Source organism: Mobula hypostoma, chromosome 5, assembly GCF_963921235.1.
Source record: "Mobula hypostoma chromosome 5, sMobHyp1.1, whole genome shotgun sequence".
Classification (NCBI taxonomy): domain Eukaryota; kingdom Metazoa; phylum Chordata; class Chondrichthyes; order Myliobatiformes; family Myliobatidae; genus Mobula; species Mobula hypostoma.
This window is the reverse complement of record NC_086101.1, coordinates 195,927,558-195,950,135: the sequence shown is the minus strand read 5'-3', so window position 1 is coordinate 195,950,135 and position 22,578 is coordinate 195,927,558. Positions and strand designations below refer to the sequence as shown.

The 22,578-nt window shown below is 45.0% G+C and overlaps 1 protein-coding gene across 3 annotated transcripts in view; it reads left to right on the top strand.

Annotated features, from left to right (window-relative positions):
- Window positions 1–22,578, top strand: part of cplane1 (ciliogenesis and planar polarity effector 1) — a 328,946-nt gene that overhangs the window by 269,287 nt on the left and 37,081 nt on the right. For all 3 annotated transcript variants that reach the window (XM_063049649.1, XM_063049647.1, XM_063049648.1), the window contains 4 exons: window positions 1,509–1,627; window positions 5,155–5,344; window positions 6,025–6,263; window positions 22,168–22,249. In XM_063049649.1, coding sequence (XP_062905719.1) covers window positions 1,509–1,627; window positions 5,155–5,344; window positions 6,025–6,263; window positions 22,168–22,249 — 630 coding nt within the window. The remainder of the gene's footprint in view (window positions 1–1,508; window positions 1,628–5,154; window positions 5,345–6,024; window positions 6,264–22,167; window positions 22,250–22,578) is intronic.

Genomic DNA, 22,578 nt, shown 5'->3' with positions numbered 1-22,578 from the left:
AAGGGATCCTATTCTGGCTGGCTGCCGGTTACCAGTAGAGTTCCACAGGGGTCATTGTTGGGACCACTGCTTTTTACGATGTACGTCAATGATTTGGACTATAGGATTAATGGATTTGTAGCTAAATTTGTCGATGATTCAAAGATAGGTGGAGGAGCGGGTAGTGTTGAGGAAACAGAGAGCTTGCAGAGAGACTTAGTGAATAGGAAAAGAAGTGGCAAATGAAATACAATGTTAGAAAGTGTATGGTCATGCACTTTGGTGGAAGAAATAAACGGGCTAACTATTATTTAGATGGGGAGAGAATTCAAAATGCAGAGATGCAAAGGGACTTGGGGGTCCTTGTGCAAGATACCCTAAAGGCTAACCTCCAGGTTGAGTTGGTGGTGAAGAAGGCGAATGCAATGTTGGCATTCATTTCTAGAGGTATAGAATGTAAGAGCAGGGGTGTGATGTTGAGGCTCTATAAGACACTCGTGGGACTACACTTGGAGTATTGTGTGCCGTTTTGGGCTCCTTATTTTAGAAAGGATATGCTGACATTGGAGAGGGTTCAGAGAATATTCAGGAGAATGATTCCAGGACTGAAAGGGTTACTGAATGAGGAATGCCTGGCAGCTCTTGGGCTGTATTCCCTGGAGTTCAAAAGAATGACGGGGGATCTCATTGAAACATACCGAATGTTAAAAGGCCTGAACAGAATAGATAGGGCAAAGTTATTTTCCTTGGTAGGAGAATCTATGACAAGACGGCACAACTTCATGATTGAAGGACGTCCATTTAGAACAGAGATGCAGAGAAATTACTTTAGGCAGAGGGTTGTAACTCTGTGGAATTTGCTGCCACGAGCGGCTGTGGAGGCCAAGTCTTTGGGTACATTTAAGGCAGAGATAGATAGGTTCTTGTTTAGCCAGGGCATCGAAGGGTATGGGGAGAAGACAGGGGAGTGGGGATGACTGGAAGAATTGGAGCAGCCCATGATTGAATGGCAGAGCAGACTTGATGGGCTGAATAGCCTCCTTCTACTCCAATATTTTATGGTCTTATGGTCTAATCCTACCCCTTTGTGTTATGCTGGGTCTCACTACAGTTAGATTCTGGTGTAGTTTCAGCTACCTGAGGTTGTTGAGTACTCGAATTTATATTATTCTCAACATATCGAATTAAACCTGTAACACACAAGTATAATTTGTGCTCTTTTCAATCTACTGATTTATAGACTGTAGTCCCTTTGGCCAACAAAACAATCTTGAATCTTGAAACTTGCACTAATATCTTAGAAATTGCCCTTTGTCTAACATGGGCCTCCATGCATCTTTGATTGTGGTAGATACGTTCTCATTGGCAGCTTGGGCTGCAGGCATGGTTCCTATTGATGGGTAGTATATTGAAGCTGACTTCTATTGGTGGAGTCATTATGTCAGACATGTTCTTGAGCAACATGCCACTAATATTTGTCTGGCATCGTCGAATAATAAAGTGCACCCATTCTCTGTTCTTGCCCACAGTTCCACAGCCTCGGACTGCTGAGCCTCAGTTTCAGGTCCTGCCTCCAAACATCATCGTGAACCTCCGGTTTCCAGGTGAAGAATGCCAGGAATCCCAATTCCTACCCACGTCTGAGCAGGTAACTGTCAGCCCACATGGCAGCCAGGATGGTTGTGGAGAGCTGGGTGTGGACTGGGAGGGGGTGGGATAGAATGTTGTGAGGGTGGGGTAGATAGCTGTGGTTGGGACGTAGGGAGAAGCTGGATGAATGGGGTAGGCTGTTTAGATAGCTGACACAGGTGGAATGTGACAGGGTACTCCTGCCCTGAATGTCTCAGTATTCCCATGTGGAGATGATTGACAAAGGCAGGGTTTGGGTATGGCACCTTTGGAGACAAAGTCGTTGGGTGTATTTAAAGCCGAGGTTGATTGGTTCTTGATTAGTAAGGGTATCAAAGGTTATGGGAGAAGGCAGGAGAGCAGGTATCAGCCGTGGACGTTTGTGTTGGGGTGTGGAGATGCCCGATGCAGGTGGTGTTGGGGTTTTGATGTGATAAGGGTACTCCTTGGATGTGTCTGTTCCCAGGTGTTGGGGTTTGGAGATTGGTGATGCAAATAGGGTTGGAGTTCAGATGTGATTAGGGTATTCCTGTCTCCCTGGATGTGTCTGTATTCCCGGGAGTTGGAGTGTGAAGATGGGTGATGCAGTAGGGTTGGGGTTCAGATGTCATTAGGGTATTCCCGTCTCCCTGGATGTGTCTGTGTTCCCAGGCATTGGGGTTTGGAGATGGGTGATGCAGTGGGGTTGGGTTCAGATGTGATTAGGGTATTCCTGTCTCCCTGGATGTGTCTGTATTCCCGGGTGTTGGAGTGTGGAGATGGGTGATACAAACAGGGTTATGGTTTAGAGATGGGTGATGTAAATAGTGTTGGGGTTCCGATATGATAAGGGTACTCTTCTCTCCCCTGATATATCTGTGTTTCTGGGTGTTGAGGTTTGGAGATGTGTGATACAAACAGGTTTGGAATTTGAAGATAGGTGATACGAAGGGGGTTGGGATTTGGAAATAGGTGATACAGAGGGAGTTGGGATTTGGAGATAGGTGATACAGAGGGAGTTGGGATTTGGAGATAGGTGATACAGAGGGAGTTGGGATTTGGAGATGGGTGATACAAACAGGGTTGGGATTTGGAGATAGGTGATACGAAGGGGGTTGGGATTTGGAAATAGGTGATATAAACGGGCTTGGGATTTGGAGATGGGTGATACAAAGGGGGTTGGGATTTGGAGATTGGTGATAGAAAGGGGGTTGGGATTTGGAGATAGGTGATACAAAGGGGGTTGGGATTTGGAGATGGGTGATACAAATGGTTGGGATTTGGAGATTGGTGATAGAAAAGGGGTTGGGATTTGGAGATTGGTGATAGAAAGGGGGTTGGGATTTGGAGATGGGTGATATGAATGGTGTTGGGATTTGGAGATGGGTGATATAAACGGGCTTGGGATTTGGAGATGGGTGATACAAAGGGGGTTGGGATTTGGAGATTGGTGATAGAAAGGGGGTTGGGATTTGGAGATGGGTGATATGAATGGTGTTGGGATTTGGAGATGGGTGATATAAATGGGCTTGGGATTTGGAGATGGGTGATACAAAGGGGATTGGGATTTGGAGATTGGTGATAGAAAGGGGGTTGGGATTTGGAGATAGGTGATACAAAGGGGGTTGGGATTTGGAGATGGGTGATACAAACAGGGTTGGGATTTGGAGATTGGTGATAGAAAAGGAGTTGGGATTTGGAGATGGGTGATACAAACAGGGTTGGGATTGCAGATGGGTGATAGAAACAGGGTTGGGATTTGGAGATGGGTGATACAAACAGGGTTGGGATTTGGAGATAGGTGATACGAAGGGGGTTGGGATTTGGAAATAGGTGATATAAACGGGCTTGGGATTTGGAGATGGGTGATACAAAGGGGGTTGGGATTTGGAGATTGGTGATAGAAAGGGGGTTGGGATTTGGAGATAGGTGATACAAAGGGGGTTGGGATTTGGAGATGGGTGATACAAATGGTTGGGATTTGGAGATTGGTGATAGAAAAGGGGTTGGGATTTGGAGATTGGTGATAGAAAGGGGGTTGGGATTTGGAGATGGGTGATATGAATGGTGTTGGGATTTGGAGATGGGTGATATAAACGGGCTTGGGATTTGGAGATGGGTGATACAAAGGGGGTTGGGATTTGGAGATTGGTGATACAAACAGGGTTGGGATTTGGAGATGGGTGATATGAATGGTGTTGGGATTTGGAGATGGGTGATATAAATGGGCTTGGGACTTGGAGATGGGTGATACAAAGGGGATTGGGATTTGGAAATTGGTGATAGAAAGGGGGTTGGGATTTGGAGATAGGTGATACAAAGGAGGTTGGGATTTGGAGATGGGTGATACAAACAGGGTTGGGATTTGGAGATTGGTGATAGAAAAGGAGTTGGGATTTGGAGATGGGTGATACAAACAGGGTTGGGATTGCAGATGGGTGATAGAAACAGGGTTGGGATTTGGAGATGGGTGATAGAAAAGGGGTTGGGATTTGGAGATTGGTGATAGAAAGGGGGTTGGGATTTGGAGATGGGTGATACAAAGGGGGTTGGGATTTGGAGATGGGTGATACAAAGGGGGTTGGGATTTGGAGATGGGTGATACAAAGGGGGTTGGGATTTGGAGATGGGTGATACAAACAGGGTTGGGATTTGGAGATGGGTGATAGAAAGGGGCTTGGGATTTGGAGATGGGTGATACAAATGGTGTTGGGATTTGGAGATGGGTGATATAAATGGTGTTGGGATTTGGAGATGGGTGATACAAAGAGGGTTGGGATTTGGAGATTGGTGATACAAACAGGGTTGGGATTTGGAGATGGGTGATACAAAGGAGGTTGGGATTTGGAGATGGGTGATACAAACAGGGTTGGGATTTGGAGGTGGGTGATAGAAACAGGGTTGGGATTTGCAGATGGGTGATAGAAAGAGGGTTGGGATTTGGAGATGGGTGATACAAAGGGGGTTGGGATTTGGAGATGGGTGATATAAATGGTGTTGGGATTTGGAGATGGGTGATATAAATGGTGTTGGGATTTGGAGATCGGTGATACAAAGGGGGTTGGGATTTGGAGATTGGTGATACAAACAGGGTTGGGATTTGGAGATGGGTGATACAAAGGAGGTTGGGATTTGGAGATGGGTGATACAAACTGGGTTGGGATTTGAAGATGGGTGATAGAAAGGGGGTTGGGATTTGGAGATGGGTGATAGAAAGGGGGTTGGGATTTGGAGATGGGTGATACAAATGGTGTTGGGATTTGGAGATGGGTGATACAAAGGGGGTTGGGATTTGGAGATTGGTGATACAAACAGGGTTGGGATTTGGAGATGGGTGATACAAAGGAGGTTGGGATTTGGAGATGGGTGATACAAACTGGGTTGGGATTTGGAGATGGGTGATAGAAAGGGGGTTGGGATTTGGAGATGGGTGATAGAAAAGGGGTTGGGATTTGGAGATGGGTGATTCAAACAGGGTTGGGATTTGGAGATGGGTGATATAAATGGGGTTGGGGTTCAGATGTGCTATGGGTACTCCTCTCTCCCCTGATGTGTCTGTGTTCCCAGACGTTGCCCGGTCACAGCTTCCTGACAATTGTTGACATTGATGCCAGTGAGCTGCCTGATCTGCCAGCCAGCGCTGCCGTGACCGAACCACCGCCCTCAGCACAGGATGAGGCCTTGTCCATTCCTGCTCTACACATGATGGCTGCCTCAGTGACAAACGCTGCTCCACCGGGCACTTGCCCGCTGCAGGGTGAGTGTACGGACGAGTGTAGTGGCCCGTTGCCAAGGGGAATGCTCCCCATTTGGTTGAAAGTATGGTAGCAGCAGTGGGTGGGGGTGGGGGGGTAGTGGAGACCAGGACAGGGTCAGGAAACCTGCCGTGTGGCCCCATCCCTTAGATTTTCCCTGTCATCGTATCAATATGGGCTCTCAGCTGAACACCGAAGACAACCTTTCCAGTCTTGATGAAGTGTCTCAGCCCAAAACACTGACCATTTATTCCCCTCCATTGACACTGCCTGAATTGCTGAGTTCCTCCAGCGTTTTGTATGTAATGCTCTGGATTTTCAGTATCTTGTGTCAATGATTTGCTATCTCATTATTCCTGGTCTCACCTGTCATCTGCCAGCTTTGTACTCCTTCCCCTCCCTCCAAACTTGTTCTGGCCTCTGCCATATTCCTTTCCAGTCCCAATGAAGAGTCTTGGACCAAAATGTCAACTGCTTGTTTACTTACGTTGGCCTGCTGGGTTCGTCCAGCAACTCTGCTGAATACCTTGTGGAGGAGGATATATGTATTGTCGGAAGGTGAAGACATCTGCGGGCAGTGAGTGGAGCGACTGTAGATGGTTGAGCTAAGCAGACAGCTCAGTAAGACCAGCACACAGGGCTTGCGGCCTGCTTCATGCTCAGTGTGTCTTCTTGCTTTCAGAGAGCCCACACGCTGGCTCAGTGCAGTCCAGCCCTGAGGACTGCGAGCAGCAGCTGGCTGTGGATGAGCTAACACAGAAACTCTTGCAGAAGAGGAGCTCCCCAGCGTGGACACCCCGCCAAGCCTCTACCCATGGTACCCACCAGGTCGCAGCCCAGCTGAGTGAGATGGAACTGCAGCTCAGTGCCCTGCAGGACATTGCCATCAGCATGGAGCAGGATTTTGCCAACACCAAAATGGTAAGGAGCTGAGATATTGTATATGTTCACTAACCCTGCAGAGGGCGGGAGTTGGGGGCTGGAGATGTGGGAATAGGAACTGGCCTCTCAGAGCTGTGTGTTTACACCCAGGAATCAAAGTCGAGCTCCAGTTTATTCAGATTTATTTATCACATGTACATCGAAGCAAATAATAAAATAAATTGTTTAGCAATGTTGTAAGACTGAGGCTTTATAAAGCGGTGGTCAGACCGCACTTGGAGTCCTGTGAGCAATTTTGGGCCCCTTATCTAAGAAAAGATGTGCAAGAATTAGAGAGGGGCTAGAGGAGGTTCACAAAAAAACTCCAGCGATGAAAGGGTTAATGTTTGAAGAGTATTTGATGGCTCTGGGTCTGTATTCACTTGAGTTTAGAAGAATGAGGGGGGATCTCATTGAAACCCATTGATTATTGAAAGGCCCAAATAGACTGGATGTGGAACGGATGTTAGGACAAGAGGACACAGCCTCAGAATAATAGAACATTGTTTTACAAAAGCGGTAAGGATGAATTTCTTTAGCCAAAGGGTGGTGAATCTGTGGAATTCATTGTCACAGATGGTTGTGGAGGCCAAGTCATTGAGTGTAATTAAAGCAGAAGTTAATAGGTTCTTGATTTGTCAGGGTGTCAAAGGTTATGGGGGAGAAGGTGGAAGAATGGATTTGAGAGAGATAATTAATCAGGCATGATGGAATGGTGGAGCAGATTCGATGGACCAAGTGATTGAATTCTGCCTCTATATCCAATGGTTTATGTTAATAACCAACACACCCAAGGATGTGCTAGACGCAGCCTACAAGTATCACTAGACAAGTACATGTATGAACAGGTGCAATGAAAAACTTACAGATCATCAGAAAAGCAGCTTTCCCAAAGTAACATGAATTTAACATAAATTATACGCAGATTTGAGTATAGGGCAGAGGTAGTTTTTTTCACACACAGTGGTGGTACATGGAACACCCTGCTAGGGGTGGTGTAGAGGTAGACCATAAGACTATAAGGTAAAGGAGCAGAATTAGGCTATTCGCCCCATCAAGTCTGCTCTGCCATTCCATCACGTCTGATTTATTATCCCTCTCAAAACCATTCTCCTGCCTTCTCCCTGTAACCTTTGACACCTTGACTAATTCAGAACCTATGAGCCTCTGTTTTAAATATACCCATTGACTTGGCCTCCACTGTCATTTGTGGATTCCACAGATCCACCACTCTGGCTAAAGAAATTCTGTTTCATGTCTGTTCTAGATGGACGTCCCACTTCAGGACATTTAAGAGAATTTTAGATAGACACATGGTTGAAAGAAAAATGGAGGACTATGGAGAGGGAAGGGTTAAATTGATCTTGGAGTAGGCTAAAAGGTCAGCACAGCATTGTGAGCCAAAGGACACAATACAGGCTCTTCGGCCCACAATGCTGTGCTGAACATGTACTTAACTTAGAAATTACCTAAGGTTACCCATAGCCCTCTATTTACTAAGGTTCGTGTACCTATCTAGGAGTATCTTAAAAGAACCTACCGTATCTGCCTCCACCACTGTTGCCGGCAGCCTATTACATTCACTCACCACTCTCTGAGTAAAAAACTTACCCCTGACATCTCCTCTGTACCTACTCACCAGCACCTTAAACCTGTGTCCTCTTGTGTTGGCCATTTCAGCCCTGGGAAAAAGCCTCTGACTAACCACATGATCAATGCCTCTCATCATCTTATACACCTCTATCAGGTCACCTCTCATCCTCCACTGCTCCAAGGAGAAAAGGCTGAGTTCACTCAACCTATTCTCATAAAGCATTCTCCCCAATCCAGGCAACATTGTTGTAAATCTCCTCTGCACCCTTTCTATAGTTCCCACATCCTTCCTGTAGTGCAGTGACCAGAACTGAGCACAGTACTCCAAGTGGGGTCTGACCAGGGTCCTATATAGCTGCAACATTACCTCTCGGCTCTTATACTCAATCCCGCGATTGATGAAGGCCAATGCACCGTATGCCTTCTTAACCACAGAGTCAACCTGCGCAGCTGCTTTGAGTGTCCTATGGACTCGGACCCCAAGGTCCCTCTGATCTTCCATACTGCCAAAAGTCTTACCACTAATACTATATTCTGCCGTCATATTTGACCTACCAAAATGAACCACCTCACACTTATCTAGGTTGAACTCCACCTCCCACTTCTCAGCCCAGTTTTGCATCCAATCAATGTCCAGCTGTAACCACACGATCCACAACCTTTGAGTCATCAGTAAATTTACTAACCCTCCACTTCCTCATCCAGATCATTTATAAAAATCACGAAGATAAGAGGTCGCAGAACAGATCTCTGAGGCACTCCACTGGTGACCAACCTCCATGCAGAATATGACCCATCTACAACCACTCTGGATCCACAAAGCAATGTCCCCTTGGATCCCATGCCTCCTTACTTTCTCAATAAGCCTTGCATGGGGTACCTTATCAAATGACTTGCTAAAATCTATATACGCTACATCTACAGCTCAACCTTCGTCAACATGTTTAGTCGTATCCTCAAAAAATTCAATCAGGCTCGTAAGGCACGACCTGCCTTTGACAAAGCCATGCTGACTATTCCTAATCATATTATGCCTCTCCAAATGTTGATAAATCCTGCCTCTCAGGATCTTCTCCATCAACTTACCAACCACTGAAGACTCACTGGTCTCTAATTTACTGTGCTATCTCTATTCCCTTTCTTGAATAAGGGAACAACATCTGCAACCCTCCAATCCTCCGGAACCTCTCCCATCCCCATTGAAGATGCAAAGCTCTTTGCCAGAGGCTCAGCTATCTCCTCCCTCTCTTCCCACAGTAGCCTGGGGTACATCTCATCTGGTCCTGGAGACTTATCCAACTTGATGCTTTCCAAAAGCTCCAGCACATCTTCTTTCTTAATGTCTATATGCTTAAGCTTTTCAGTCCGCTGTAAGTCATCCCTCCAATCGCCAAGGTCCTTTTCCATAGTGAATACTGAAGCAAAGTATTCATTAAGTACCTCCGCTACCTCCTCCTATTCCATACACACTTTTCCACTGTCACACTTGATTGGTCCTATTCTCTCACCTCTTATCCTCTTGCTCTTCACATACTTGTAGAATGCCTTGGGGTTTTCCTTAATCCTACTCCCCAAGGCATTTTCATGGCTTATTTCATTCTTAAGCTTCTTCCTGCTAGCCTTACAATCTTCTGTATCTCTATCATTAGCTAGTTTTTTGAGCCTTTCGTAAACTCTTCGTTTCTACTAGATTTTCAACTGCCTTTGTACACCACGGTTCCTGTAACCTACCATCCTTTCCCTGCCCTGACGAAGGGTCTCGGCCTGAAACGTCGACTGTGCCTCTTCCTAGAGATGCTGCCTGGCCTGCTGCGTTCACCAGCAACTTTGATGTGTGTTGCTTGAATTTCCAGCATCTGCAGTATTCCTGTTGTTTGCATCCTTTCCCTGTCATTGGAACATATCTGTGCAAAACACCTCGCAAATATCCCCTGAACATTTGCCACATTCTGTCGTACATTTCCCTGAGAACATCTGTTCCCAATTTATACTTCCAAGTTCTTGCCCGATAGCTTCATATTTCCCCTAACTCCATATTGAACACTTTCCTAACTTGTCTGTTCCTATCCCTCTTCAATAATATGGTAAAGGAGAAAGAGTTGTGATCACTATCTCCAAAATGCTCTCCCACTGAGAGACCTGACACCTGACCAGGTTCATTTCCCAATATCAGATCAAGTACAGCCTCTCCTCTTGTAGGCTTATCTACATACTGTGTCAGGAAACCATACTGAACTCACCTAACAAACTCCACCCCATCTAAACCCCTTGCGCTAGGGAGATGCCAATCAATATTTGGGAAATTAAAATCTCCCACCACAACAACCCTGCTATTATTACACCTTTCCACAATCTGTCTCCCTATCTGCTCCTTAACATCCCTGTTACTATTGAGTGGTCTATAAAAAACACCCAGTAGATGGAGTTTAATACAGACAAGTGTGAGGTATTGCACATTGGAAGGACAAACCAACGTAGAACATACAGGGTTAATGGTAAGGCACTGAGGAGTGCAGTGGAACAGAGGGATCTGGGAATATAGATACAAAATTCCCTAAAAGTGGCGTCACAGGTAGATAGGGTCGTAAAGAGAGCTTTTGGTACATTGGCCTTTATTAATCAAAGTATTGAGTATAAGAGCTGGAATGTTATGGTGTGGTTGTATAAGGCATCGGTGAGGCCGAATCTGGAGTATTGTGTTCAGTTTTGGTCACCAAATTACAGGAAGGATATTAATAAGGTTGAAAGAGTGCAGAGAAGGTTTACAAGGATGTTGCCGGGACTTGAGAAACTCAGTTACAAAGAAAGGTTGAATAGGTTAGGACCTTATTCCCTGGAGCGTAGAAGAATGAGGGGAGATTTGATAGAGGTATATAAAATTATGGTGGGTATAGATAGAGTGAATGCAAGCAGGCTTTTTCCACTGAGGCAAGGGGAGAAAAAAACCAGAGGACATGGGTTAAGGGTGAGGGGGGAAAAGTTTAAAGGGAACATTAGGGGGGACTTCTTCACACAGAGAGTGGTGGGAGTATGGAATGAGCTGCCAGACGAGGTGGTAAATGCGGGTTCTTTTTTAACATTTAAGAATAAATTGGACAGATACATGAATGGGAGGTGTATGGAGGGATATGGTCCGTGTGCAGGTCAGTGGAACTAGGCAGAAAATGGTTCGGCACAGCCAAGAAGAGCCAAAAGGCCTGTTTCTGTGCTGTAGTTTTTCTATGGTTTCTAGAGTTATTAGATCCATAGAAACATGGAAAACCTACAGCACAATACAGGCCCTTTGGCCCACAAAGCTGTGCCGAACATGTCCCTACCCTAGATTTACTAGGCTTACCCATAACCCTCTATTTTTCTCAGCTCCATGTCATATTAACCCCTTCCTGTTTCTAACTTCCACCTCAGAGACTCAGTAAACAATCCCTCCATGTCTTCCTCCTTTTCTGCAGCCATGACACTGTCTCTGCTCAGCAGTGCCACACCCCCACTTCATTTGCCCCTCTCCGTCCTTTCTGAAATATCTAAAGCCTGGCCCTCGAAGTTACCATTCCTACCCCTGAGCCATCCAAGTCTCTGTAATGGCCACAACATCATAGCTCCAAGTACAGATCCACACTCTAAGCTTATCCGCTTTGTTCATGGTGCTTGTTCTATGTTTTATACGGGAAAGAAGACAATTGGAACAAAAACAAAGGCCATTGTAGTGTAAAATGGTCAAGGTGGTCATGGTGACTATGCTGACCTGGTGATGAGGGTTGTGCTGTTTGGTTCTAAAACTGAATGGTTGAAGGGAAGTCGTTGTTCCTGAAGCTGGTGGTGTGGGACTTCAGATGTGAAAAGACAGTGTGGCCCAGATGGTGTTTAAGATTTTTGATAATAAAATGGAAACAAGGGACGGTAAAGCTTTTCAACAAACTAGCTTAAGGAGCCTCATCCAAAGGCAGGGCATTCCGAAGAGGCAGGGTTCTGAGATGAGTGGTTGATGTTACTTCTCAGCAGTGTGGCTGATCTGATTGTAATCTCAGCTCCACGCTCCGCCTCCGCTTGTCAGTGTCTCTACATCTGCTCTGCTCCGTTGACATCATTCTTGCTGGAGTTCCAAGAACAGAACTTAACGCCTGCTGGAAGACAAAGATTAACTCACTCTGAAATCATGATGACTGGTTTTAGATTATTCCTTGCAAAAAACACCTTCAGAAAGAACCAGGATCTGATTTATCATTATTCTCTTACACGATGTGAAATGGGCTGTTTTATGGCAGCAGTACAGTGCAAGGCATAAAAGTAACCATAAATTTCATTAAAGGAACAGTGGCTGTCAGAAATCTGAGGGGAAAGAGGAAGAAGCAGTTCCTAGATCATTGACTGTGTGTCTGCAGGCTCCTGTGCCTCCTCCCCAGTGGTAGTAATAAGAAGAAGCTGTCCTCTATAGTCACACCACAAAAAGCTTCAGAATCTTGTGTGTTTCAGTCAAGCCTCTCTTTACTGTGTCACAGACACAAACCTTTTTTTCCTCCATCCTGGTCTGATGAGTACATCCAGGCCTTTCTGCATTTGTTTGAGAGAGATGGGCTGGAGAGGGAATGGTGGGGCTCTAACAGGCTACAGAGGAAGGGAAGATGAGGCCAGGGCGCAGGTGTGTTTTTCGGATGCTTGGGTATGGACAGAGAGTAGTGTACAGAATCAAAGAGATATAGAACACTACAGCACATTAATGGCCCTTCAGCCCATCTAGTCCATGCCAAACTGTTACTTTGCCAAGTCCCATTGGCCTGCACCAGACCACAGCCCTCTATACCCGTCCCAACCATGTACCAAATTTCTCTTAAAAGTTGAAATCAAACTGAAATCCACCACTTTCACTGGAAGATCATTCCACACTCTCACTACCCTCTGAGTGAAGAAGTTCTCCCTCATGTTCCCTTATTGGAGAAGGAATAACTAAAGATAGATGTATCAGTATTACAGCAGAATAAAGGGAATTACAAAGGCATGAGAAAGGAGCAGGCCAAATTGATCATATTGACAGTGATGAAATGCTTTGAGAGGTTGGTCGTGATTAGACTGAACTCCTGCCTCAGCAAGGACCTGGACCCTTAGCAATTTTCCTATCACCACAATAGGTCACATGGCTTTAGACCACCTGGACAACACAATCACCTACGTCAGGATGCTATTCATCGACTATAGCTTAGCATTTAATACCATCATTCCCACAATCCTGATTGAGAAGTTGCAGAATCTGGGCCTCTGTACCTCCCTCTGCAATTGGATCCTCAACTTCCTAACGGGAAGACCACAATCTGTGCGGGTTGGTGATAACATCCTCCTCGCTGACGATCAACACTGGTGCTTAGCCCACTGCTCTACTCTCTATATACACGTGACTGTGTGGCTAGGCACAGCTCAAATACCATCTATAAATTTGCTGATGATACAGCCATTATCAGAATCTCAGGTGGTGACAAGAGGACGTACAGGAGTGAGATATGCCATCTAGTGGAGTGGTGTCGCAGCAACAACCTGACACTCAATGTCAGTAAAACGAAAGAGCTGATTGTGGACTTCCAGAAGGGTAAGGCAAAGGAACACATACCAATCCTCATAGAGGGATCAGAAGTGGAGAGAGTGAGCAGTTTCAAGTTTCTGGGTGTCAAGATCTCTGAGGATCTAACCTGGTCCCAACACATCGATGCAGTTATAAAGAAGGCAAGACAGTGGCTATTCTTCATTAGGAGTTTGAAGAGATTCAGTATGTCAACAAATACACTGAAACACTTCTATAGTTGTACTGTGGAGAGCATTCTGACAGGCTGCATCACTGTCTGGTATGGAGGGGCTACTGCACAGGACCGAAAGAAGCTGCAGAGGGTTGTAAATTTAGTTGGCTCCATCTTGGGTACTAGTCTACAAAGTACCCAGGACAACTTCAAGGAGCGGTGTCTCAGAAAGGCAGTGTCCATTATTAAGGACCCCCAGCACCCAGGGCATGCCCTTTTCTCACTGTTACCAACAGGCAGGAGGTACAGAAGCCTAAAGGCACACACTCAATGATTCAGGAACAGCTTCTTCCCCTCTGCCATCCGATTCCTAAATGGACATTGAACCCTTGGACACTACCTCACTTTTTTAATATATAGTGTTTCTATTTTTTGCACAATTTTTAATCTATTCAATACTATAATTGATTTAGTTATTGTTATTATTATTGTTTTTTTCTATATTATGTATTGCATTGAACTGCTACTGCTAAGTTAACAAATTTCACGTCACATACTGGTGATAATAAACTTGATTCTGATTCTGAAGAACACTGGCAGGATGACGGCAGAGCAGCAATGGCTGGAAATATTGGAAGCAATTCGGAAGGCACAGGATATATACATCCCATAGAGGGAGAAATGTTTTAAAGGCAGAACGACAGAGCCGTGGCTGACAAGAGAAGTCAAAGCCAACATAAAAGCCAAGGAGAGGGCATATAATAGAGCAAAAAATAGTGGGAAGTTAAAGGATTGGGAAGCTTTTAAAAACCAACAGAAAACAACTAGAAAGTTTTAAAGAATGAAAGGATGAAATAGGAAAGTATGCAAGCCAGTAATATTAAATTGGATACCAAAAGTGATGAAGTGTAAACGAGAGGCAAGAGTGGATATTGGACCACTGGAAAATGATGTTGGAGAGGTAGTAATGGGTGACAAGGAAATGGTGGATGAAGTGAATACATATTTTGTAGCAGTCTTCACATGGAAGATACTGAAATTGAAATTAAAATATCTTTATTGTCATTGCATAGTACAATTTATCGTGCACCAATACAGTGAAAATGAGTTTGCAACTCTCATACTCAATGCTATAAAACAACAAATAAAACAAATAAACAATAAATAAAATCAAGTAACCAGCCAGTACAAGCAATGTCCAGCAGTACAAAAGCACAACTCAGATGCAGAACAGCCATAAAACCAGTATTAAAGTAGCAATATAACAAATTTATGGATGATGCTTGATCGATTGGTTCAGAGCAATTATAGTTCTGGGGAAAAAGCTATTTTTCAGTCTGGATCTGTGGGCATAGAAAATCTTATAACGTCTGCCAGATGGGAGAAGTTCAAACAGATGATTGCATGGGTGTGTATTGTCCTTACAGATGCTTGTAGCTTTCCTTAGGCAGTGAGAGCTGTAGGTGTCCTCCTGGGCTGGGAGCTGTGTCCCGATGATCTTCTGTGCACTAGAGACGACCCGCTGAAGTGCTTTCCTATCAGCTGCTGTACAGCTGAGATACCACACAGAGATGCAGTATGTTAAGATGCTCCCTATGGTGCAGCAGTAAAAGGTCACCAGCATCTGTTCAGGTAGACCTAGCAGTATGGGAAAAGTTTGAGTGTCTGGGGGCAGAAGTGTGTGAAGTTGCCATTACTAGGGAGAAGGTTCTTGGGAAGCTGAAGGGTCTGGACGAGATAGTATACACCCCAGGGTTCTGAAAGAGGTGGCTGAAGAGATTGTGGAAGCACTATTGATGATCTTTCAAGAATCAATTGATTCTGGCATGGTTCTGGAGAAATGAAAAATTGCAAATGTCACTCTACTCTTTAAGAAACAAGAGAGACAAAAGAAAGGAAATTAGGCCAGTTAGTCTGACCTCAGTGGTTGGGAAGATGTTGGGGTCAATTATTAAGGATGTGGTTTTGGGGTACTTGGAGATACGTAAGATAAGCCATTATCAGCATAGTTTCCTCAAGGGAATATCTTGCCTGACAAATCTGTTGGAATTCTTGAAGAAATAGCAAACAGGATAGACAAAGGAGAGTCAGTGGATGTTGTGTACTTGGATTTTCAGAAGGCCTTTTACAAGGTGCCACACATGAGGCTGTTAAGAGCCCATGGTATTACAGGAAAAATAATAGAATGGATAAAGCAGTGGCTGATTGACAGGAGGCAAAGCGTGGGAATAAAGACAGCCTTTTGTCATTGGCTGCTGGTGACTAGTGGTGTTCCACAGGGGTCTGTGTTGGGACCGATTATTTTTATATTATGTTTCAATGATTTGGATGATGGAATTGATAGCTTTGTGGCCAAGTTTGCGGACCATACGAAGATAGGTGGAGGGACAGGTAGCTTTGAGGAAGTAGAGAGACGACAGAAGGACTTGGATGGATTAGAAGAATGGGTAAAGAAATAGCAGATGGAATAATGTTGGGAATTATATGGTCCTCATGCACTTTGGTAGAAGAAATAAAAGCATACACTACTTTCTAAATGGAGCGAAAATTCAAATATCTGAGGTGCAAAGGGACCTGGGAGTCTTCGTGCAGATTCCCTAAAGGTTAATTTGTAGGTCAAGTCGGTGGTTAGGAAGGCAAATGCATTGTTAACATTCATTAAAGAAAACAAGATGAGGTGATGTGCTGTACCTGCATAATGTGGCAGCCGGTGAACCCCATTGTGCTTCCTGGTGACCACATCTGCAACAAGTGTTGGCTGCTCGAGGAACTCGGGCTCAAAGCTGATGACCTGGAATCTGAGCTTCAAACACTGTGGCACATCGGGGAGGGGGAGAGTTACCTGGATTCTCTGTTTCAGGAGGTGGTCACACCCATTAGATTAGCTGCCTCAAATTCGGTCTGTGGTCAGGGACAAGGGGGTGTGACTGCGAGTGGGATCCAAGAGACAGTGCTGGAGGAGCCTCAGCCCTCGAGCTAGTCCAACAGGTCTGAGATTCTTGCTCCCTGTGTGGATGAGAGTGGGGGCTGTAGGAAGGATGAGCAACCTAACTGTGGCACTGTAGTTCAGGGAGCCATTCAAAAGGGGGGAGAGACGAGAAATGTAGTGGTAATTAGGGATAGTATAGGCAGGAGAATAGACAGAGTTCTCTGTCGCAAGAATAGAGCATCCCGAAGGCTGTGTTGCCTGCCTGGTCCCCGGGTTCAGGACATCTTATCTGACCTACAGAGGAATTTACAGTGGGAGGGGAAAGTTGTCTTGGTCCATGTGGATACCAATGACATAGGTAGAACAAGGAAAGAGGTTTTGCTGAGGGAATTTGAGCAGTTAAGGACTAAATTAAAAAACAGAACCAAAAAGCTAGTAATCTCTGGATCACCTCCTGAGCCACATGCAAATTGGCATAGGGTCAAGAAGATTAGAGAGTTAAATGTGAAGCTCCATGGTGGTGTGGGAGGAGCGGGTTTGAATTCATGGGAAATTGGCACCAGGATTGGGAAGGAGGGAGCTGTACCAATGGAACAGGCTCCACCTGAACTGTGATGGGACCTGGATCCTAGTGAATCGCATAACGGGCTGTGGACAGGGCTTTAAACTAAATAGTAGTGTGAGGGGGGGGCAACAGATTGGAGAATGAAGTACGGATAAAGTAAAAGAGAAAAGTGTAAATAAAGGTAAAGAAAAAGCAGAAGATAAAGAGAAAAGTAAGAGTGGAGTAAAGAACAATTAAGTGCAAAAGAGAAAAAGATTACAAGATTTTAAAAGCACAGTGAGTGTAAGGGCACTTTATCTGAATGCCCGTAGTATTCGAAATAAGGTCAGTGAACTTGTGGCACAAATCAGTACAAAGGGGAATGATTTAGAGGTCATTACAGAGATGTGGTTGCAGGGTGGAGAGGGTTGGGAATCAAATTTCCAAGGATATCAGGTGATGTGGAAGGATAGGCAGGAAGGTAAGGGAGGTGGGGTAGCGCTCTTAATTAAGGATGAGATCAGGGCAATAGTGAGAGACGATATAAGATCTAAGTGTGGACATGGTGGAGGATTACAGATACCTGGGGATACGAATTGACAATAAACTGGACTGGTCAGAGAACACTGAGGCTGTCTACAAGAAGGGTCAGAGCCGTCTCTATTTCCTGAGGAGACTGAGGTCCTTTAACATCTGCCGGACGATGCTGAGGATGTTCTACGAGTCTATGGTGGCCAGTGTTATCATGTTTGCTGTTGTGTGCTGGGGCAGCAGGCTGAGGGCAACAGACACCAACAGAATCAACAAACTCATTCATAAGGCCAGTGATGTTGTGGGGATGGAACTGGACTCTCTGACAGTGGTGTCTGAAAAGAGGATGCTGTCTAAGTTGCATGCCATCTTGGTCAATGTCTCCCATCCACTACATAATGTACTGGTTGGGCACAGGAGTACATTCAGCTAGAGACTCATTCCACCGAGATGCAACACAGAGCGTCATAGGAAGTCATTCCTGCCTGTGGCCATCAAACTTTACAACTGCTCCCTTGGAGGGTCAGACACCCTGAGCCAATAGGCTGGTCCTGGACTTATTTCCTGGCATAATTTACATATTATTATTTAATTATTTATAGTTTTATATTGCTATATCTATATTCTTGGTTGGTGCAACTGTAACGAAACCCAACTTCCCTCGGGATCAATAAAGTATGACTATGACTATGAGGAGCAGAATGTTGAATCCATCGCGGTAGAGATTAGGAATAGTGAAGGGGAGAAATCACTGGTGGGAGATGTCTAGTGGTCACCAAGTAATAACATTACAGTGGCACGGGCAATAAACAGAGAAATATCTGAGGCATGTAAGAATGGAACAGCAGTTATCGTGGGGGACTTTCACATAGATTGGGTGAATCAAGTTAGTCGAGGCAGTCTTGAGGAGAACTTCATAGAGTTCATCCGTGATGGCTTTCTTGAACAGCATGTTACTGAACCTCAAACACGAGGAAACCTGCAGATGCTGGAATTTCAAGCAACACACAAAATGTTGATGGTGAGCGCAGCAGGCCAGGCAGCATCTCTAAGAAGAGGTACAGTCGACATTTCGGACCAAGACCCTTCGTCAAGACGAAGGGTTTCGGCCCAAAACGTCGACTGTACCTCTTCCTAGAGATGACCATAAGACAAAGGAGCAGAAGTCGGCCATTCTGCCCATTGAGTCTGCTCCGCCATTTTATCATGAGCTGATCCATTCTCCCATTTAGTCCCACTCCCCCGCCTTCTCACCATAACCTTTGATGCCCTGGCTACTCAGATACCTGGCCTGCTGTGTTCACCAGCGACTTTTGTGTGTTGTTTGATATTACTGAACCTGCAAGGGGACATGCTATCTTAGATCTGGTCCTGTGCAATGAGACAGGTAAAATCAGTGATCTTGTAGTTAGGGATCCTCTTGGAAAGAGTGATCACAGTATGACTGAGTCTCTCATACAAATGGCGGGTGCAATAGTTCAATCAAAAACTAGTGTATTGTGCCTAAATAATGGAGACTACAATGGGATAAGAGAGGATTTGGCTAGTGTAGACTGGGAACACAGACTATATGGTGGGACAGTTGAACAGTGGAAGACTTTCAAAGAGATTTTTCACAGTGCTCAACAAAATTTTATTACAGTTAAAAGCAAGGACTAAGGGTGGGGAGAGCCTTGGAAATAAAAAAATGGCATCAAACAAAGTTGCCAGGCGTAGTGGGAAACTGGAAGATTGGGAAGATTTTAAAAAGCAACAAAGAACCACAAAGCAAGCAATAATGAAAGGGAAGATAGATTAATGAAAATATACTTGTACAAAATATGAAAACGGAAGGTAAAAGTTTTTATATTATATAAAGCGGTAAAGGGTGGCTGAAGTGAATATAAGCCTCTTGGAGGACAAGAAAGGAGAATTGATATTAGGTAATGAGGAAGTGGCAGAGGGTTTGAATGACTATTTTGTGTTGGGGTTCACGGTGGAAAGATGTTGGTATAACATGCCAAAGAGAGATGTTGTGGATGCGATGGGAAGTGAGGACCTCAATACAATAGCGATCACTAAAGAGGTAGCGCTGAGCAAACTTGTCGGTCTGAAGATAGATAAGTCCCCTGGTCCTGATGGAAATGCATCCCAGGGTACTGAAAGAAATGGCAAAAGTTATAGAAGAGGCTTTGGTGACAATTTACCAAAATTCTCTGGACTCTGGGTAGGTCCTGGTGGATTGGTAGATGGCAAATGCCATGCCTCTGTTCAAACATGGATGTAGGCAAAAGGCAGGGAACTATAGACCAGTTCGTTTAACATCTGTAGATAGGGAAATGCTTGAAGCTATCATTAAAGAAGATATAGCGAGACATCTGGAAAGAAATGGTCCATCAGACAGACACAGCATGGGTTCAGCAAAGGCAGGTCCTGTTTGACAAACTTACTGGTGTTCTTTAAGGATACAACGAGCACAATGGATAGAGGGGAACAGATGGACATTATTTACTTGGATTTCTAGGTGTTCGATAAGGTGCCAAATAAAAGGCTTATCCATAAGAGTTGGGGATGATGTATTAGCATGGATAGAGGATTGGTTAACTGATAGAAAGCAGAAAGTTGGGATACATGGGTGTCACTGATTGGCAGTCAGTGGTGAGCGATGTGCAGCAGGGGTCAGTGCTGGGCCCACAACTGTTCACGATATACATTAATGATCTGGAAGAGGGGACCGAGTGTAGTGTATCTAAGTTTGCTGAAGACACCAAATTAAATGGAAAAGCAAATTGTATAGAAGATACGGAGAGTCTGCAAAGAGATGTAGCTAAGTTAAGTGAGGGGCAAGGGTCTGGCAAATGGAGTACAGTTTGGAGCCCCTTATCTGGGAAAGGATGTACTGACATTGGAGAGGGTTCAAAGGAGGTTCACGAAAATTATTCTGGATTGAAAGGCTTATCATATGAAGAGCGTCTGATGGCTCTGGACCTGTACTCACTGCATGAGGGTGACCTCATTGAAACCTATTGAGTGTTGAAAGCCATAGATAGAGTGGATGTGGAGAGATGTTTCCTGTGGTGAGTGAGTCTTAAGACCAGAGGACTCTGAATAGAGGGGCGTCCTTTTAGAACGGAGATGATAACAAATTACATTAGCTAGAGAGTGGTGAATCTGTGGCATTCATTGCCACAGGCACTGTGGAGGCCATTATTGGGTATATTTAAGGCGGAGGTTGATGTGTACTTGGTTAGTCAGGTCGTGAAGGAATATGGGGAGAAGGCAGCAGGTTAGGGTTGAGAGGGAAATTTGATTAGCCATGATGAAGTGGCAGAGCGGACTCGATATGGGCCAAATACCCTAATTCTTCTCCTATACCTTATGGTCTTATCCAACCTCAGTGGAAAAAGCCTGCTTGCTTTTGCTCTATTTATACCCCTCATAATTTTGTATACCTCTATCTAATCTCCCCTGTTTTTCCTATGTTCAAGGGAATAAAATCCTAACCTATTCAACCTTTTCCTACAACTCAGGTCCTCAAGTCCCAGCACCTCCTTGTAAATTTTCTCTGCACTCTTCCAATCTTATTGATATCTTCCCTGTAGGTAGGTGACTAGAAATGCACACAATACTCCAAAGTTGGTCTCACCAACACCTTATGCAACTTCAGCATAACATCCCAACTCCTCCACTCAACATAACATTCCAACTCCTCCACTCAACATAACATCCCAACTCCCCTACTCAACATAACATCCCAACTCCCCTACTCAACATAACATCCCAACTCCTGCACTCAATGCTTTGATTTTCAAATGCTATTGTGCCAAAAGCTTTCTTTACAACCCTATCTACCTGTGACGCCACTTTCCCAGAATTATGGATCTGTATTCCCAGAGGAAGGAGAGTGGGATGGAATGGGCACATCTGGAGCTATTGGATATTAGTGAGGGTTGCTGGCAGCAGTGAGCCAATTAATGAAGGGGTGGAACGCGGTTCTGAAGTTAGGCTGCGAATCTGTTAACGCTTCTCTCCCTCTGTACGGGCTCGTGTGGTCTGTGTGAATTCGGTGATCATGCCTAACAATGACCAAGCACATGATTCCTTCCCCTCCACGCCTATCCCATGTCTGCCCATCCTGATACTGAGAAGCAAGAGTGGGGAGCACAGATGTATTTGCTAACATCACCAGAATTGCTTTTCCCAGACAGTAGTGAATCTGTCGAATTCTCTGCCCAGAGAGGCAGTAGAGGCTACCTCATTAAATATAGTTAATGCATATTTACACGGACGAAGGGTCTCGGCCCAGTACGTCGACTGTTTATTCCCCTCATTGATGCTGCCTGACTTGCTGAGTTCCTCCAGAAGCCTATGTGTGTTTCTATGGATTTCTATCATCTGCAGAATCGCTTGTGTTTAAAGTTAGATAGCTTTTTGTGTAGTGGTGGAATTAAGGGTTCTGGGAAAAGGCAGCTAGGTGAACCGGAATCCGCAGCCAGATCAGCTATCATCGTATTGAGTGGCAGTGGCAGAGCAGGCACGGCAGACCGGATGGCCAACTGTTTTGCATGTTCTCATGTCGTTAAAAGCTGAGTTTTCTCTTCCCAACAGCTGATAAACACCATCGAGCACCTGGGCTGTGCAGTCGATCTGCGGGGACCAGCAGACCACTCCAATTCACCGCTGACACAGGGTATGCTGGTTTTTTTGTCACAGTAAGCGACACTGATCAGTGGGATGTGGGGGTGGCCAAGAGTTCGTTGTTGATGATAAAATCATACTGAGATAAGGACAACGCAGGAAGCTGTTACACTTCCACACCCTCCTCCCCCATTTCCTTTGTTGTTGTGAGCAGTGCATTCTCAGGAAGCATACTTCAGACAGGCAACCAAACCACTGCCAGACCCTAGCAGACTGCAGCTGAACAAAGAAACTGTTCCTGTAAGAAACATCCTGTGATGGCTGATTAAATCTCTGCACACAGAGAACCCACTGTCATCTTCCAGCAGCATTGTGCCACTG